General features: G+C 39.1%; 1 protein-coding gene across 1 annotated transcript; it reads right to left on the bottom strand.

The window, feature by feature from the left end:
- Positions 1–7,449: 7,449 nt before the first annotated feature.
- On the bottom strand, positions 7,450–20,661 carry Znf892 (zinc finger protein 892). Its single transcript, XM_004844341.3, has 5 exons — positions 20,415–20,661; positions 19,563–19,651; positions 17,909–18,014; positions 17,010–17,096; positions 7,450–13,820 (listed from the first exon to the last, which is right to left on the bottom strand). The coding sequence occupies exons 1-5, from the start codon at positions 20,479–20,481 to the stop codon at positions 12,556–12,558; spliced, it is 1,614 nt and encodes a 537-aa protein (XP_004844398.2). The 5' UTR covers positions 20,482–20,661; the 3' UTR covers positions 7,450–12,555.

Below are 20,661 nucleotides of genomic sequence, written 5' to 3'. Positions count from 1 at the left end.
AAAACAGAGATTTCTTAAAGATAGTAAGGGACCATGAGAAATCAATCCAACAGCTGCTAGATGATGCAAAGAAGAATAACATAAGACTCATAGGAGTCCATGAAAAAACAGGAGAAAATACAATTGACATTAAAAAAAACTGTTCACAGAAGTAATAGTAGAAAACTTCCCAGACAGAGGTAGAGAATTGGATGTACAGATAAGTGAGGCATACAGAACTCCAACCAGCCATGACCAAAAAAAAAATCGACACCTAGACATATAATAGTCAAGATCCCAGAAACCCAACAGAAGAACAAAATTCTACAGGCAGAGAAAAGAAACAAATCACCTACAAAGGAAAGCCCATCAGAATCACGGCAGATTTCTCAACACAAACCCTCAAATCAAGGAGAGCCTGGAGTGAAGTATTTCAAGCCCTAAAAGAAAATAACTTCTAACCTAGACTGTTGTATCCAGCAAAATTATCTTTCAAAATCGATGGGGAAATTAGATACTTCCGTGACAAAGAACACCTGAGAAATTTCGTGAACACCAAACCAGCACTCCAAACAATTTTAAGCAATATCCTAGAAAAAGACAATGAAGGTCACAACTCCTTGAGGCCCAGCAGAAAGAAGGCACCATGCAAGGTAAGACACTAAAGTGAAAGGGGGGAAAATAAGAAATAAAAGAGCCAACAAGAGTAAAACATCATGACAAGGATGAGTCAATATCTGTCAATAATAACTATCAATGTTAATGGCCTCAATTCACCAATCAAAAGAAACAGACTGACAGAATGGATTAGGAAGCAAAACCTAGCAATATGCTGTATACAAGAAACACACCTAACTCAAAAGGAAATCTATAGACTGAAAGTAAAAGGATGGAAAACAGTTCTCCACGTGACAGGAACACAGAAAAAAGCAGGGGTAGCGATCTTATTTGGAGACAAAGTAGATTTCAAACCAAAACTAATTAAGAGAGACAAAGATGGTCACTACATCCTTGTGAAAGGAACAATCCAAGAGGAAGAGAGGACAATCCTAAATATATATGCACCAAATACGAATGCCCCCAACTATACAAAACAAATATTAATGGACATGAAAAACCAAATAAGCACTAATACAATTGTAGTGGGGGACCTCAACACCCCTCTATCACAAATAGACAGATCAACTAGAAAAAAAATTAACAATGAAATTCTAGAACTGAACCAAGGTATTGAACAAATGGACTTAATAGATGTTTACAGAGTGTTCCACCCCACAAAATCAGAATACACATTCTTTTCAGCTGCACACAGGTCATTCTCCAAAATAGATCACATGCTAGCTCATAGGACATATCTAAGTAAATGTAAAAGAATTGAAGTTATCCCCTGTATATTATCAGACCATAGTGCAATACAATTGGAGATCAATAACATAAGAAAGCGCAAAACTCCCTCAAACACATGGAAATTGAACAACACCCTCCTGAACAACCAATGGGTGACAGAGGAAATTAAAGGAGAAATGAGACAGTTTCTACAAGTAAATGATAATGCCAGTACAACATACAGGAACCTGTGGGACACAATGAAAGCAATTCTATGCAGGAAATTTACAGCACTGAATGCCCATATTAGGACAACAGAGAGAACTCAGTTAAATAACCTCATGCTCCTAGAAAAAGAAGAACATAACAAACCCAAAGCTCATACAAGAAAGGAAATTATAAAGATCTGAGCAGAAAGCAATGCAATGGAGACTAAGAGAATGATACAAAAAAAATCAATGAATCAAAGAGTTGGTTTTTTGAGAGAATAAATAAAATCGATAAACCTTTAGCCAACCTTATCAAAAAAAGGAAAAAAAGGGCTCAAATCCATGCAATTAAGAATGAAAAAGGGGAAGCCACAACAAATCCAGCAGAAATCCAGAGAATCATCAATACCTACTTTGAGAACCTGTACTCTAATAAAAAGGAAAACACAGAAGAAATGGACAGATTCCTAGATACATACAAATTATCAAAATTAAATGAAGAGGATACAGAAATTCTAAACACCCCAATAACAATGAGTGAAATTGAAAATGTAATAAAAAACTTACCAACAAAGAAAAGCCCAGGTCCTGATGGCTTCACTGCTGAATTCTACAAGACATTTAAAGAAGAACTATCACCATTACTCTTTAAACTAACTCATCAAGGAAATTGAAAGGGAAGCAAGGCTTCCAAGATTCATTCCTGGAAGCAAGTGTTACTTTGATTCCAAAATCAGGGAAAGACTCAATTCAAAAAGAGAACTACAGACCAATCTCCCTAATGAACATATATGCAAAAATCCTCAACAAGATACTGGCAAACAGGTTGTGGAGAAACATACCGTCTGCCTTGACCTTTCTCTTTGACTTCTGTCGGCCCTGGGCCGCGTGGGAAGGAACCTGGGCGACACTCAAGTCCCACAATGGTGACGGGTCTGGAAGTTACCACACTCGAAGAAACACTTTGAACTCTGGTATCTACATGGAATGTGCAGGCAGTGACCTTTGAGGATGTGGCTGTGAACTTCACTTTGGAGGAATGGGTTTTGCTGCATTCATCCCAAAAGAAGCTTTACAGAGATGTGATGTCAGAGATATTTAAGAACTTGGCTGCTATAGAACAAAACTGGAATGGCCAGCAAATTGAAAATCAGTGCAAATGTTGGAGGAGAAATCTAAGTGAAGAGATAGAGGAGTGCTGTCAATATAAATTATGGTATCAACATGAAGAAATGTTTTTTGGGACTCCAGATCATAATGTGAACATGAAGCCACTTTTTACAGAACCAACTGAAAGGATTACTTGTAGAAATCCCCTAATTCTTCCATCATCACTAAATGTGCCTTTCATAACTCACACTGCACTCAAATCATATGAGTATCAGAAATTTGAAGAGAAGCTGTCTAACAAAAATGAACATGGGGAAACCTGCAGAGATTTCCAGTCCTTTCAGAAGGATGCAAGAACAAACCCTAGAGAGAAACCCTATGAATGTAAGCAATGTGAAAAATCCTTCTCTGATTGCATTAAAGAAACTCATATTGGAGAGAAGCCCGCTGTATGTAAACAAGATGCTAAAGCCTTCAATACAACCAGTTATTTTCAAATTCATGAAAATAATCACAGTGAAATGAATGTCTCTGTATGTATACAAAGTGGAAAAGCTTTTAATTTTCACCGCAGTGTTCAAATACATGAAAGGGCTCAGACTGGAGAAAAACCCCATGTATGTAAACAGTGTGGGAAAGCCTTCACTAATAAATTTTCTTTTTGCAGACATTAAAGAACTCACAAAGTGGAGAAACATGTATGTAAGCAGTGTGGAAAAGCCTTTACTGATAAAAGTTCATTTTGCAGTCATGAAAGAACTCACACAGGGGAGAAACCTTATGTATGTAAGCAATATGGGAAAGCATTCAGTAGAAACAGGTATTGCCAAATACACAAAAGAACTCACACTGTTCAGAAACCCTATGTATGCAAACAGTGTGGGAAAGCATTCACTTATGACAGTTCACTTTATAAACATAAAAAAAAAGATACTGCCAAACAGAATACAGAGGGTCATCAAGAAGATCATACACCCTGACCAAGTTGGATTTATCCCAGGGATGCAAGGATGGTTCAACATATGTAAATAAATAAATGTAATACACTATATTAACAGAGTCAAGGACAAAAACCACATAATCATCTCAATAGATGCAGAAAAAGCATTTGACAAAATCCAACACCTATTCATGATAAAAATGCTACAGAAAATTGGAATAGAAGGCCTTTATGTCAACCTGATTAAGGCTATCTATGAAAAACCAACAGCCAACATCATACTAAATGGTCAAAAACTGAAAACTTTCACACTAAAATCAGGAACAAGACAAGGATGCCCACGATCACCACTCCTGTTCAATATCGTTCTGGAAACATTAGCCATAGCAATTAGAAAAGAGAAAGAAATAAAAGAAATAAAGATAGGAAAGGAAGAGGTGAAACTCATTATTTGCTGATGATATGATACTTTACATAGAAGACCCAAAAAACTCAGTCAAAAGTCTTCTAGACCTAATTGACAGATTCAGTAGAGTAGCTGGATACAAGGTCAACACTCAAAAAACAATAGCCTTCTTATACACAAATAGCAGACCCATTGAGAGAGAAATTCGGGAAATAACTCCTTTTACAATAGCATCTAAAAAATGAAACATCTAGGAATCAACCTAACAAAGGAAGCAAAAGACCTCTACACTGAAAACTACAGCACTCTGAAGAAGGAGATCGAAGAGGATATAAGAAAATGGAAAGATATCCCTTGTTCCTGGGTAGGAAGAACAAATATAGTGAAAGTGGCCATACTTCCAAAACTAGTATATAGATTCAATGCAATGCCAATTGAAATTCCAACAATATACTTCACAGAACTAGAGAAAACAATCCAAAAATTCATTTGGAAGCAGAAGAAACCTAGAATAACAAAAACAATTCTAGGCAACAGAGACATGGCTGGGGGTATCACAATTCCCAACCTGAAACTATACTACAAAGCTACTGTGATAAAATCAGCATGGTACTGGCAGAGAAACAGACCCAAAGATCAGTGGAATCGATTAGAAGATCCAGAAACAACTCCAGACATAATCAGCCATCTCATCTTTGACAAAGGAACCAACCACCCTCATTGGAGGAAAGATAGCCTATTTAATAAATGCTGTTGGAAAAACTGGATTTCAACCTGTCAGAGATTAAACCTAAACCCATGCCTATCACTGCACACTAAACTAAGATAAAAGTGGATTAAAGATCTAAATATTAAGTCAGAAACACTAAACTTGCTGGAAGATAAGTTAGGTAGAACTCTTGATGACATTGGCATAGGAAAAGACTTTATGAACAAATCTTCAGTAGCACAGGAGCTAGCACAAAGAATCAACAACTGGGATCTCATTGTATTAAAAAGCTTCTGCACTGCAAGAGAAACTACCAACAGAGCTAAGAGACAACCTACAAGGTGGGAAGAAATATTTAGCACCTGTAGCTCAGACAAAGGTCTACTATTGAGAATATATAAAGAACTGAAAAAAAAAATCAGAACCCCCAAATTCAAAGACCGAATTCAAAAATGGCATCTGAAATGAACAGACATTTCTCAGACAAAGAAGTAAAAACAGTAAATAAACATATGAAAAAATGTTTAACATCACTGGTCATTCGAGAGATGCAGATGAAAACAACACTGAGTTCCACCTCACTCCAGAAAGAATGGCTGCTATCAAGAAATCAACCAATAACAAATGCTGGTGGGGTTGTGGGCAGAAAGGAACCCTTCTCCATTGTTGTTGGGAATGTAGATTGGTGCAACCACTGTGGAAATCAGTATGGAGATACCTCAAAGAACTAGGACTACAGGTCCCATTTGACCCAGCTATTCCCCTACTGGGAATCTTCCCCAAAGAATTAAAAGAATCATACCACAGCGATATATGTGCACCTATGTTTATAGTGGCACAGTTTGTAATAGCTAAAGCTTGGAAGCAGCCCAAGTGCCCACTGGCTGGAAACTGGATAAAGAAGATACAGGTTTTTAAAAAATAAAATGGAGTACTACTCAGCCATAAAGAATGAGAAACTAGAGACATTTATAGCTAAATGGGTGAATATTGAGGCCATACTCTTAAGTGAAATAAATAGGACACACATGTGTAAATACCGAATAGCTTCTCTAGTGTGAGAAATTGCAAGTGTAAATAAGGATGAAAATGATTAAAATGAATAATTGATAATTTGAAATAAGAAAAGGTCCAAGGGTTTGGGGATGGTGGGAGGGGAAGGGGAAAGGGAATAAGGGAAAGGAAAAAGTATGAGAAAAAAATGGAATAAAACTCTGTGTAAATAGGGAAGGGTGGAGGGGGTGAAGGGTGCACAGGTAATGGGAGAAAAAATGAGAACTAAGATACATCATGTTCTGGTACAAACACCCAATGATATATATATATATAAGTGGCAAAAGATTTGAACAGATACTTTACCAAAGAAGATGCAGATGGGACAATAAACACATCAAAAGATGCTTGACACCATTAGTAATTAAGGAAATGCAAATAAAAGCCATAACGAGGTACCATTACCAGGTATTTTAGGATGGATAAGATACAAATGCCAACAATACCATGTCCTGGCAGGATATGGAACAACTACATCTCTTGAACACTGTTGGTGGTAATACAAAACTATACAATTACTGTGGAAAACAGTTTGGTCCTGCCTTATAAAGATAAACATCCACTTAACAAAAGATCTAGTTATTTAACTCCCAGGTATTTATCCTAGAGAAATGAAAAATGATGTTCACATAAAAATTTATATACAAATGTTTAGTTTTATTCATAATCACCAAAGTTAAAAACCTAAATGTCCTTCAACGGGTGAGTGATGAAATGCTGTGAAGTATAAAATTGAAAGGATTAAATATTATACACAACATGGATAAATCTCAGGTATTACCCTTGCCAAGCTCATTAAACACTAAGTGGGTGAATTTAATTGTATGTAAAGTATACTTTGTTAAGTTACTTTATAAAAGTTCAAAGAGTTAGTTATTCTAAAAGACTAATATAATTGACAAACTTCTGGAAACAGAATCAAGCAAAAAAGATGATATAAAGAAGTAATATTGGGCCGGGGATTTAGCTCAGTGGTTCTGCCACCTGGTTCGCAAGCACAAGGACCCGAGTTCGATCCCTGGCACCAAAAAAAAAAAAAGAAAAAAAGAAAGAAGTAATATCAGGAAAGACAAAAGGGACACAATTATAGATAAAAAGGAAAATAAAAACATATTAACACCTTTATGACAAAATTATAAAATTTTAGCTGGGTGTGGTGGCACATGCCTTTAATAGCAGCACTCAGGAAGCTGAGGCAAGATGATTGTCAGGAGTTCAAGGCCAGACTGGACTACATAGCAAGACCTTATCTCAAAAAACAAAAACACAATTTTTTAGAAAAACTTAACAAAAACTTTCAAGAAAAAAAATAGAAATATCTGATTAGCCTCTAAAACCAATCAAAACACAATCCCAGTTTAAGACGTGAATGCAACTGAACATTCATGGAATTCAAACTCTTCTAGACATGTGAAAAAATCAATACATTGGGTAAATCCCAGGAACGCATGGATTCTTTCATATTAAAAAATATGTCAGTGTTCGATCCCTGGTACCAAAAAAAATGTCATGTAACTCACTACATTAAAAAAAACCATGTTTGGGCCAGGGATTTAGCTCAGTGGTTCTGCCGCCTGCCTCGCAAGCACAAGGTCCCAAGTTCAATCCCCAGTACCAAAAAACCCAAAAAAAAGAGAAAACCATGGTTACTATAAAAGATACACACTTTACTACTCTTTAAAGAAACTTACTAAAAACATAAAAAAGACTCATTCCATCATACTCACAGTCACTTTTATTGAGCTACACCATCATAAAGCACACATGGTGGATATCAGTCATATAAACGACTAAACAGTTGTATAGCACTTGATAGCTTACAAATCACATTTGTATCCATTTTCTACCTAATTCTAATCACTATCTCAAGTAGGTATCACATTTTTGAAACCTATATCAGGATGGATTTGAAAGGCTGAAGTGACTTGTCCTAAATCGCAATTATTTTCCTTTTTTGGTTGGCTGCCTGATATCATCTTACATATCAAATCAAAAGAGACACATATAATTAATAATTGTAAAAATTTCCAAAGTTGTAAATTAAAATTTCCAGGGGTTTTCAATGTTCTTGGAACAAAGATACAAATAAAAAATAATGCTATGGTTTACATTCTTAGTTATATCTATCTTTCCTTTTGAAGTCTATAATCCACAATTAAACAATGTTTTTTTCACCACTTAAAACAGTATGGCTTCTTCTAAGCTAGATGAAGTGAGGGAGCTTGTCTTTGGGGAACCAGTGAGTAGACCCCTCTGTACTCATTTCTGGGTAGCTTAAGTAACCTCTGTATGCCTCAGACTTTTGGGCTGTGCTCAACACAACTTGACCAGCCATTTCAGTGTCAAATCCAAGGATGGCAAGGGAAAGATGCAGTAAGACTTTCTCCTAATCCTCTAGGTACAGCTAAAAGTCCTGGAAATTATATATAAAACAAACATACAGGGGTTCTGAAAGGTGAAGAGGATGTACTGACTAGGCACCTAGAAACCTTAGGCACACCAGTGGTTTCTTGGGACTTGTTTTTGCCTTCCTGCCCCAGGCTGCTTTCTGAAGCAGCTGGAAATCCAGGAATCCCAACATTGATTTTTAAAAAGCATGAGAAAAGCCTACTCTATGGAAAAAGATCTGTAGCCCTATTCCCATCAAAAAGACTGAGTGGGGAGCCTCCATTCCTCCCTCATCAGGCTGGAATGGGCTGAACCCTCCACTCACCCTGGGAGGCCATGGGGACCGACAGGTCATCAGACCCCATGTCTGCCCCTTCCTCACCTGGCAGTGTCAATGGAGAGCACATGAGGTGACTGGGCTTCCAACTCTGCCCAGAGAGATGTCTATCCCTATCATTACTAGTGTCAGTGGGGCCCCATGGACAGTCAGGATTTATACCAATACCCACAGTAATGTGGTCATCCCAATCCCCTCTATGGTGAGGAGTAGTCATGAGGCATTCAAGACTCTCCCAGCCAGGGTGGCATCAGCAGAAGCCTAGTGGGGAGCTACCAATCCCACCCCTGCCCAGCAGTACTGAGAACCCCTATCCTAGTGTCAACAGAGGCCCATGATGGAACTGGACTTTTAATATCAACTTAAGTAATGAGGCAATACTTCCCCTTTTCCACTAGTAGTATAGAGGAGGCCTCCCACAATAGAAGACCTATGTAGGACACTGAGTCTCCAAATGACTAGATTTCAATATAAAATAACTAATCACACCAAGAACCAAGAAAATCTCAAATCAAGTGAAGATAACCCACAGATGATAGCACAGAGATGACACAGATGTTAGAATTGCCTTGTAAGGATTTTAGGGCATAAATTTTTTTTAAAAAATGGAAAGTCTCAAAAAAAATCAAATGGAGGGCCAGGGATTTAGCTCAGTGGTTCTGCCGCTTGCCTAGCAAGCATAAGGACCTGAGTTTGATCCCCAGTACCAAAAAAAAAAACAAACAAAAAAACAAATGGAACTGAAAAACAAAAACTGAAATAAAACTCAGTGACTGACTCAACAGTACAAAAGCACAGGATGAATCTTTTGTGAACTTGAAAACAATAGAAAGTATCCAAAGTGAACAGGTAAATAGTATTATGGAATGAACTGTCTCCTCCTCACCCCGCCCAAATTCATTATGTTGCAGCTCCATCCTCCAATGTGACTATATTTGGAGATGGGCTATTAGGAGGTAATTAAGGTTAAAAGTGGTTGTAAATGTGGGGGTCCTAATCCAACAGGACCAATGGTTTTATAAGAGGAAGACAGCTCTCTCCACACACATAACTAAGGCCACATGAAGACACAGTAAAAGGCAAACATCTACAAGTAAGGAAGAGAGCCTGCACCAGGAACTGCACCCTGATGGACTTGACTTTGGATCTGTAGCCTTGAGAAATACATTTGTAATAAATCTGTAGCCTGTGAGAAATAAATTTCTGTTGTTTGAGCCACCTTTTGTATGGTACTGTGTTATGACAACCTGAGCAGACTAAGATTTTGATCCTGAAAAGTGGGGTGCTGCTGTAACCTAATACCTAAACATGTGGAGACAGCTTTGGAATTGGGTCCTAGGCAGAGGCTAGAGAGTTGTGAGGTGTATGCTAGACATAAAATCTTTAAAGACTTTCTGGTGCAACTTAGATGGTAGTGAAGAACATGTTATTGACATGTAGAGGAAAGATGAATCTTATCAAGTTCCAAGGAACCTGTCTGACCTGTATTCTAGTATTCTGTAAAAGGTGAAACTTGGATGAAATTAGGTATTTAACAGAGAAAATTTCTAATTAGAGTACTGAAGGTGTAGCTTGGGTCATTTTTGCTTAGAGAGAGATGTAACAGTAGGATGAATGATGAATAGAATGTTAGGCAACAAGGAAGCAGAATTTAAAAGATATGGCAAATTCTATTCATATGGCAAAAAAAGAGAAAGCTAGGAAGAAAGAGCTAAGGATGTGACTGAATAATCATTTGATCAAGAGATCATGGGTATGGCTCAAAGGCTTACCCAGCCAGCTCATCTTTATTTTAATAGGCTGGAAAACCTCAACTGGATCCATAGAGACCAGACCACCTTGCAAAGCCCAGGGGATGGAGCCACCTGGCAGAGCCACAAAGTCAGAGGCAGGACTGCCTTACCGAGTAGGGCCACAGACAATGTACCAAATCAAACGGAATTATTTTAAAATCTTAAGATCTGGGCCAGGGATATAGCTCAATGGCACCTCGCCTGCCTGGCAAACACAAGGTCGTGAGTTCAATCCCTGGTAACAAGAAAAGAAAAATAATTTAAAAAATCTAAGATCTAATGGAATTTGCCTTGCTAGGTTTTGGCCTTGTTTGGGACCATCACCCATGCTCTCCTATTTCTCCCTTTTGGTATGGGCATGTCTAATCTATGTCAGGCCAACCAATGATTTTGGAAGTGCATAGATTGGTTTCACAGGTTCTCAGCTGGAGAGGAATTATGCCTCAGGATGAATCTTACTTTCTTTCACACTTATCTGATTTGGGTGACATTTAGATGAAACTTTAGACTCTAGACTTTACAGTCAATGCTGGAGTGAGTTAGGACTCTAGTGGTTGTTAGGATAGAATGGATAAATGTATTTTTCATTAACGGACATAAATCTGGGCAGAAATAAAATGCTATGTACTGAACTGTGACTCCCTAAAATTCATATGTTGAGGGCCAGGGATTTAGCTCAGTGGTTCCACTGCTTGCCTCACAAGCACAAGGTCCTGAGTTCAATCCCCAGTACAAAAAAAAAAAAAATTGTATGTTGAAGGTCTAATCCCCAATATAACTGTATTTGGAGAAAGGGCCTTTGGGAGGTAACTAAGGTACATGAGGCCATAAAGGTAAGGTCTAAATCTAATAGGATTGGTGGCCATACAAGAAGGGGGAAATAACTCTCTTTTTCTCTGAATATGCATTAAGGAAAATCTATGTGAAGACAAAGCAAGAAGGTAGCCATGGTAAGTTAGGAAAAGAACGCAAAGTAAAAATTGAGTCAGAGGGTACCCTGATATCAGACTCCCCAACCTCTAGAACATTATACATTTCTAGAGACACTTAGTCTATGGGATTTTGTTGTGGCAGATCGAGCAAATGAAGACAAAAATACATTTAAAAAAATGAATGAAGACTCTGAAACTTATGAGATCACAATCAAAGGTCAAACAATTCTGTCACCAGAGACTAAAGGAAAAAGGGGGTGGGGAAGTGGGCTGAAAATGTATTTTGAAGAAATTATGGTCTAAAAATACAAATTTGGCAAAACACATAAATGTACAGATTGAAGCTCAACAAACTCCAAACAAGAAATATACTAAAAAAAAAAAAATGAAAACCCCCAAAACAAACAAAAGAACACCAACACATATCACAGAGGAACTTCAAAAAAATAAAAACACTACACTCAAAATTATATTTCCAGTAATAACCTTGAAAATTTCAATCAAAAGTATATGTACACAAAAAATGTTATCTGCCTCTCTCCATAAGTAAAATGGTGATAGGACAAAATTTCAAAATCTTTTCAAGTTTCTCAGTCTTAATATATAACATCAGTGCAAGGCTACAATTAAATTTTACTATGGTATAAAAAAATCTAAGGTATAATCTACATAGAACTGAGGTAAATCTTTATAAATATTCTCAGGTAATTCAGATAGCTTAAAATAAACTGAACACATGAAACATCTCTAGTTTCTCTTTCTAGGCTGTTAGATTCCTGGTAAAGCTGCCCTCACAGGAACTGCAACTGACCAACTAACAAATCTAATTTCTTCCTAGTTGTGAATATTCAGTTGAGTAGTTATCTCAAGCAACACTTCTTGGGTTCTTTCCCCCAATTCTTAGTCTATCCTTTCCATTTATCTCTTTTGTGTCATACACTTAAGGGTGAAGGACAACTTCTATTTCTCCACTGTTCCTGGACAAACTCATTAGGAATTTTCAATCCCTTATTTCTGTATCTGCAATTTCCCTATAAGGATCACTTGCCTCTTTATAACTTTGGGCCCTCAGCATCATAAGACTATCACGTCCAGCCAACAAGTCCTCTTTCCACCATGACACACCCTATTTCTCTCTTAAGGATTTGGTCACTTACATACACATTATGGTATTAGAAATAAACTTCCTCTTTCCCCAGGGAAATTTACAGTGTCCTCCATTAGGACATTTTAAAAAGTGTAAAACCTTTCATTCAGTCTAAGTAAGCTATACCCTACATCTACAATGACTTCTCAATAACTGTCTTAAATTTCTTTGTAGCCCTCACAACATGTATGGTAAATGCTTTGTGATGATATTCTGAATATGCCATTTATCCAGTATGAATTCTCTTATGTTGGCCAAAGGCTGAATGCTCACTAAAGGCTTGGCCATATTCCCTGGTTTTCCCTCCAGCATGAGTTTTCTGATGTTGAGAAAGGGACGAACTCTGGCTGAAGGCTTTTCCACATTCCTTACATGTATAGGGTTTCTCACCAGTGTGAGTTTTCTGATGTTTTGTAAGAGATGAACTCTGGCTAAAAGCTTTCCCACAGTCCTTACACTTGTAAGGTTTTTCGCCAGTGTGTGTTCTCTGATGACGGATAAGGGCTGAGCGGTCACTGAAAGCCTTGGAACAATCACTGCATTTATAGGGTTTTTCCCCAGTGTGAGTTCTCTGGTGCTGAGTCAGAGCTGAACAGTAGCCAAAGGCTTTCCCACATTCATTACATTCATAAGGCCTCTCCCCAGTATGAGTTCTCTGGTGCTGAATAAGGCCTGAGCGGTCACTAAAGGTTTTGCCACATTCATTACACTTGTAAGGTTTCTCTCCAGTGTGAATGACCTGATGCTGGGTAAGGAATGTGCTCTGGCTGAAGGCTTTCCCACATTCATTACACTCATAAGGTTTCTCTCCAGTATGAATCCGCTGATGCTGTGTGAGGTATGAGCTCTGATTGAAGGCCTTCCCACATTCACTGCACTCATAGGGCTTCTCTCCAGTATGAATTATATAATGCCGAATAAGGGCTGAGCGGTGACTGAAGGCTTTCCCACACTCATGACATTCATAGGGCTTCTCTCCAGTGTGAATTCTCTGGTGAAGAGTAAGGTGTATGCTCTGGCTGAAGGCTTTCCCACATTCATTACATTCATAGGGTTTTTCTCCTGTGTGAACTCTCTGGTGCAAGACAAAAGCTGAGTAGTAATTGAAGGCCTTCTCACACTCATTGCACTTCCAAGGTTTCTTTCCTGCATAAATTCTCTCATGCCTGATTATATCTGAATTTTGCTTTAAGTTCTTTTTAAATGAATCAAAATTATGAAGTCTCTCTCTCTGTTGTTGAACAAGTAATGACCGCCGATTAAAACTTCTAAATTCATCACATTGGTAACTTCTCTCCCCAGAAAGTTTCTTGTGAGTGACAACCTCTTTTATTAGATGTTTTTCATGGTTTTCTTGCTGATTCTCTAAAGAGTCCTTACATTCACTGGAACCTTCCTTTGGAAATCTTTCTATTAACACCCCAGGGGCTGGTTCTTCAGAAAAGTCCTTCTCTGGAGTTAGCTCTCTGCTTTCTGGGATTGTCTCCCAGTCTGAAAGAGGCAAAAATACACAGGTATCATTTCCTACATTGAGAGAAAAACAACTGGTGTGGTTAAAAAAAAAAAAAAAAAACTACAGAAAAAAATGCTTACAGGAAACACAAAAATTTAAAAACCCTTAAAACTAGCCCTCCAATCTTGTTTTTTCTTTGTTTGTTTGTTTTGGGTACTGGGGATCAAACTCGGCACCTTGCGCTTACGAGGCAGGTGGTAGAACCACTGAGCTAAATCCCCAACCCTAGCCCTCTAATCTTAAGAGGACACAGGAAAAGAAATGTGACTGGGCAAAGAAGTACAGCTGCATAAAGAGAGAGGGTAAGCAGGGACTCAACATTCTTCTAGACAGCAGAGTAGGAAATGGAAAGTCATAACAGAGCAAGACTCAGCAGGGGTGGTTTAGGGAAATGGCTGAGAAAACACAGGGTCTGGAAAAGACAGGGCTGGGATCGGAAAAAGACAGTCTGGGAATTACCCACTGTACCAAGCTCACCAGAGCCTCTCACAGCAGGTTTCATGAAAGATCATGTTTATCCACCTCCTTGCCACTAATCTCTTCCCACTCCATTATGTCCTAATTAATAAGAGACCAGTTTTTCAAAACCACCCCTCTAGCCAGGCATGGTGGCGCACACCTGTAATTCTAACACTCTGGAAGGCTGAGGCAGGAGGATTTCAAGCGCAAGCCCAATGTGGGCAACTTAGCAACTTAGCAACTTAGTGAGACCCTGTCTCAATCAATCAATCAATCAATCAATTAAAAGGACCAAGAATATAGCTTGGGATGAAGGCCCCCAATACCACCAAAAAGAAAAAAAAGTATCTTATGCAAAAATCTGTTCCCAGTATCAAGATGAGACATAAATTCTAGTGGCTAGCTTTCAATGTGGTCTAGACTACAGATTCAAATTATCATAGAGCTTAGTAATTAGGAAGCAATTGATCACTAATTGCTTACCATCACCTCACACCCACCAAACTGGAGAGAGTAGAATAGAACCAAGTTAAAGATGAGAGAGAGAGAGAGAGAGAGAGAGAGAGAGAGAGAGAGAGAGAGAGAGAGAGAAAGAGAGAGAGAGGATGCTTCATGTCCTCAGACTGGTTCCCAAACTGTTATGATACCTATCTATCTCAAGATCCTTTCTGGGAAGAGTTTAGGGAGAAAATTTTCATGCTAAAACCATCTGCATACTTTCAGGCTCAGAGGGTGTTCCAGTTTGGATACAGTTTGAGTGTGTCCCACACAGGCCTATGTGCTACACACCTGGTGACCTAATGTGGCAGTATTGAGACAGTGCAATCTATAAGGGGTAGAGCCTATCAAAAGGTAATAGAAGCCACAGAGGCGCCACCCTTGCAAGTAATCCATGCTGGTCTGAAGGACTAAGTGAGTTCATGTGAGAAAGGGTTGTTACAAAGTACAGCCACCCAATGAGCTAGAGCTTTCTCTATACGATGAGTTTCTACTCTATTTCTCTGCTACACTGTGATGAGCCAAGGAGGAACTCACCAGGGTTGAGCAGATGCAGGAGTCATGCTTCATTTTTTTTACTTTTTTATTTTATGAAAAAAATTTCATCACAAAATAGTAAATGACTAACAATAGTTAATACACTGTGTACTGTTATCTTCAAAGTAGTTACTCAGGGTACAAGCCATAAACCAGAAAGATTCTTACAAAAAAGAAACAAACAGATAACACAAAACTTAGGGAATATGTAATTTGGGGAAGTATTTGAACTTCTCCCTACATCCTATCTATCTCTCTTCTATTTTGCTTTTTATGTGTGAGTATATATTTTTTCTCATATAAGAGAAATCATATGATATTTGATCTTGTATGTCTTATTTCACTTAACATTATGTTCTTAAATGTCCAGAACTGTGTGCTAAATAAAACTTTTGAAATAAAGTACTGAGTCTCAGATATTTGGTTATAGCAACAGAAAACATTAATACAGATGTCTTTCATATCTGAGTGTGTCTTTAAGTGAAATGAATCAATACAATACAATGTTATAAACTGCATCATATTCAGGGAAGTGCCTAGGATTTAAGGATAAATAAGTAGAAAAGATTAAAGGTAAACTGACCTCCAGCTAAGAGGAGTGAAAAATTAAATCTCCAAATGTTTGTGGAGAACACATAGGGAGTACAGGATACTAAGAAGCTTGACTATCTGGTGCTAAGGTTCAAGCTGAAGAATAGAGAAGGCAAAAAGTTTAGACAGGTAGCCTGACAAAGGCCTTGAAATTAGGTAGAGGACAAACAGCACTGGCAGAGGAAGCCATTAACTCGGGAATTTAGCAACACTATGCTGCCCTATTATATAAGGATCTGACAGAAGAAAGTATAATTTTCTGGGAGTCTAGTGCAGTAATCCAATGACAGAAGTAATAGGGTCAAATCCATGACATCATTCCAAAAACAGTTACCAATATTTAATTAATAACATTTATTTGTTTAGCATATAACCAGGAACTGTTCTAAACAATTCTCTTGAATTATCTCATTTGATCCTGAGCACAACTCTGAGTTAAGAGTCATTATTATTCCCATTTTATAGCTGGATAATCTGAGATAAAGGGAGGATAAGTCAACTTGTTAAAGATTACAGAGCTAGTGAGTAGCTAAGACAGGCTTTCAACCTAGGAAGACTGATTCCAAAGTCTGAACTCCGCTATGCTGTCTGTGCCAGGAGAGGGAAAACCCAGGGATCAATTGATAATCATTGGTCTGAGACTCAAAAAACAGCATTTAAGAACCAGGGATTTAGCTCAGTGGTTCCGCCGTCTGCCTTGCAAGCACAAGGTCCCAAGTTCAATCCCCGGTTTAAAAAAAAAAAAAAGCATTTATCCTGCAGAGATTAAAGAACATAAGCAAAAAGACCTGGTTTAGAGCCTTATATTCAAGCAAGTTGTTAACAACTATTAAAATATTGGTTTCATTTCATCTTATTTGGGAAAAAGAAATGGTTTGAAAGGGTGTAAAGTTATTTACTCACTAAAAAATAATATTCTAACTTTATAAAGAAATCATCAAACACAGAGCTAGAGTGAAGCCCAGGAAAGACTGCACACTGTTTCCTTGTTTCCATGGGTCTGTGAAACCTGGAAAGGCTCCTCCACAAGCACAGCTACAACCATTTAGATTTTATTTTCACTGTTTCCAACACTCACTCACCTGGACTGGTTGCTTTTGAGACTTTTCTTGCTAGCTCCTCCTCACACTCCAAATGAGAGATTACATCAGGCTTGGAAATTGGAAGTCCTGTTATGAGGAAAACAACAGGAGTGTGGTAAAGAACTTAGTGCTAGCTCCTTGGTCTTAAGAAAAGAGTATAAGAGACAGAAGTCAGTTCTGGATTTCTTCCCCAAATGTGCTCAAAAGAGGGTAGGAAGGTTGATACGGGTTTATTTGAGTTCCGAACAACCAAATCACTTGTTTTTACCTCTCTCTATTGACAACCATTCTTTTAAGAATAGTTTTCACCAGAACTTGTTTTGATATCCCTTGGACCTTGAGACCATACTTCTAAGTGAAATAAATCGGACACACATGTTTAAATACTGCATTGTTTCTCTGTCTGGTATGAGAAACCAAAAGTGGAAATAAGGACTGAAATGTATAATGGATGCTGGGAAATGGGAAGAAAGTGTTCAAATGGAAAGGGGAATAAGAGAGGAGGGGGAGAGAGAAAGGAAGGAAGGGACAAGAAAAAAAGTGAAAATAGAGGAAAAAATGGGAAACAAAGCTTTTGTACACAGGGAGGGGAGGGGGCTTGAGGGAAAGAATGGGATAAAATAAAATAAAATTTACTTTAAAAAAAGAACTTGCTTTGACATCTTTAGTCAAGGAATAGAGAAGAACGCTATGATAAAGGTGCCTATTGTTATTCTACCTGCCTTTCTAACTCAAGGAGTGCTAAGAAAATATCCTGAAACAAAAAGCAGAAATTGCCTGTCTCAGGTCTTACAGAAATTAAGAATCTTTGAATCTAAGTATTTCAGAGCACACAGGAACTAAGGAAGCAAAGATACCACACCAGGTAAATTCTCAGGGGACAGTGGAGCCATCCTTACCCAGCAAGACCAGATTCCTAGGCTTCTTGGGCACATCTCCCTGAGGAGAGTCCAGCTGCCCCCACTGGGCGAGAGCCGAAGCCATATCCCTGATCATCAAGGGTTTCTGAAAAACACAAAGCATTGGTGCTCACTGAAGGGCCTTCTAGAGGCCTCTGAGAAAGAGTAAAACTGACAGCATAGGAGAAGGTGGACAGGAAGGATGGAAGATGAGACAAAATGACTTTTTCAGCCCTTCCAACACTGATTCTCTGGCATATGTGTAGTCCACACTCTTACTCTCCATGCATTGGAACTGCATTTTACCTGCAGGTAGGATGGAAATGACCTTCAAAGTCAAACCTGAAGGTTCTGAGTTCCTCGTTTATGTATCAAAAAATTAAGATTATACAACTGTAGAACTTCTTACTGCTTATACACTGGAAAGGGTAAAATTATAAATTAAGTATTAAATATAGTATGGTTGTTAAAATACAAAGAGTTCATGAAATAAGAAGTATTTTTCTCCCTAGCTTTCCTTTCAGAATAAAATCAGCCCAATACATATACAGTATTAAAAATTGAGATTTTTTTCCTATGTTTGCCACAGAATATGGATTTATTCAAATCCTAATTATTATGCAAGTACTCAAAGTGCTTTGTCATTTTCACAATGGCCCTGATGGGCCTGACTCCTCATCTGCTCTCTACTTCCTTGTATACTACTCCTCCTCCGTTTCCCTGTGCTCAGGCCGGAAGTCTTTTTCAGTTGTTTGAAAGGTGTGCCACATTCCCTTGTGCTGCTTTTTACTTGCTGCTTCCTGTTCCTGAATGTTCTCCCCACTGTCCCCACCTTTCAGCTATTTGAATCATCCGTATACCTCAGATCTCAGCTCAGGTTCACCTCCTTGGGGAAGAATTCCTTGACTCCAGCTATAGCACCCTCTTCCTTCTTTACCTTTTCAGGAAAAATGGAGGGGAGGAAGGGTCTCTGTGATTAACAACTGTCTGTTCCATTAGACAGTCAGCTTCACAGAGCAGAGGCCAGGTCTCAGATCAAAATCAAAACTGGCAATTTCTCGCAGGGTTTTACATGGATCACTAGCACCTGTATGCTCTGAGGTCTGACCTAACACACATGAGTAATTCCAGCCTCTGTCCCAAAGGGACTGCTCCTCTCCCAGTGTTCCAGCCAGATCCTACTGAGGCATCTTTACTAATCTTCTGTCTTCAATCAATCACTACATGTTTCATCTTGCTGAGCCTTTAAAAACCTTCAAGGGGCCTATTTGCCTTTGGTGTATTTAAAATATATATATATTTCTTTATGCAGTTTAACTGTTTTACTTATCTATATGTCACTGCCTCAGGAAACTCTTCTGAGATGGGGCAAGTGGCTATTATTACTCTGCATCTCCCCACAAGGCCAAAGACAGTACCGAGTGATCAGTAAGTGTGCAGCAAGCACTCAGTGGATGGGGAAGAAGTACTGCAGAGAAGGAAAGTTCTGCTCAATTGAGGAGCATTTTCTGTGAATTTCATCACTCATCATTTACCAGGATGAATCCAATGGCCTTAGAATCAAGGTGGGACAGTTTCTTAGCAATGCAAAAAACCATACTCATGCTAAGAACTGAAGAAAAAAAAAAAAGAACAAGAAGAAATCTAAACTTACCTGGGACCCAGGGGTCAGCAGCACATCAGTCATGCCATTTTCTTTTGCATCTCCAGCACCGGGAAGGTCTGAGTCCTCAGCAAGCAATCCTACAAGTGGAGACAGGAGCCATCACAATTACTCTGGTCTTGCAGTGAACCAGAAACTTTATCTAAGAGTCAATATAGGGGATCAAAGGACAATCCCAGAAAATCCTTGACAGAAAACATTCATGACTCTTGCTGCCTCAAATTCCTTTTGCTCTCCTCTGCCCTTAAACTCCTTCGAATCCGGACACACAAACTAAATGCATACTTCTATCACTTATCTGCGGAGTAGCCAAAACAATACTCAAAGTCTCTGTGTGTCGATCAGAACCTCAAACAATGATTCGTTTCCGTTGTATTCCAGGATGAAAGGATGAAAGAGACTAAATGGGAATACTGGCTTTTCACATACAATACTAGCTGTCTTAGAAAAGCAACGGACTGGCGGACCCCCCATCCCCAGAAAACCTTACCACAACAGCATAAAAAACAGGATTGTAAACAAATCCCGTGCCTTCGCTTTTGCCATCTGCCAAATGTGTCAAATAGTTTCAGTTGTACAGCCTTACTTAGGAGGACAAAAAGGAAGTCATTATCAAAAGCCAAACTGTCAGGTCTGTTGATTTGGAGGACATGGAGGCATTCGTCACCCTAGACCAGCAGGGCAATGGGGACAGTGCGCGCGAGACCAATAGCAGGAAGCGGCTCTTGCCCGGGGAGAACGCGATGCCGGTCCTCCCTGCGCCTGCCTGCCCAGCCTGAGGGCAGCCTCTCTCCCTGCCCTCTCTCCCGCGTTACCGCGGCCGCCTCACTGCTGGATCCTCACCTCTGTCTCCAGGATCCATCGCGACTCCCTCCTCCGCCCAGGGCCGGGGCCGACCGCTCGGGTCCATAGAGAGGCCCGGAACGCGCGCCCTTCGCCGAGCCCCACTGCCGCCCTCCTTCGGGGCACTTAGACTCAGAAGGCTCCACGGTCAGCCCTCCTCCAACTCGGGACCGACCCGGAGGCAGCCAGGATAGCTGGGTGACAATGGCAACTAAGAGCAGGAGGGGCCGGATCTCGAGGTTGAACT

The sequence above is a fragment of the Heterocephalus glaber genome, unplaced genomic scaffold (genome assembly GCF_053883595.1).
Source record: "Heterocephalus glaber isolate CG9 unplaced genomic scaffold, H.glaber_assembly_v1.0 deba00000470, whole genome shotgun sequence".
NCBI classification, from domain to species: domain Eukaryota; kingdom Metazoa; phylum Chordata; class Mammalia; order Rodentia; family Bathyergidae; genus Heterocephalus; species Heterocephalus glaber.
The sequence above is the reverse complement of the archived record's forward strand: the minus strand, read 5'-3'. Positions and strand labels throughout refer to the sequence as shown.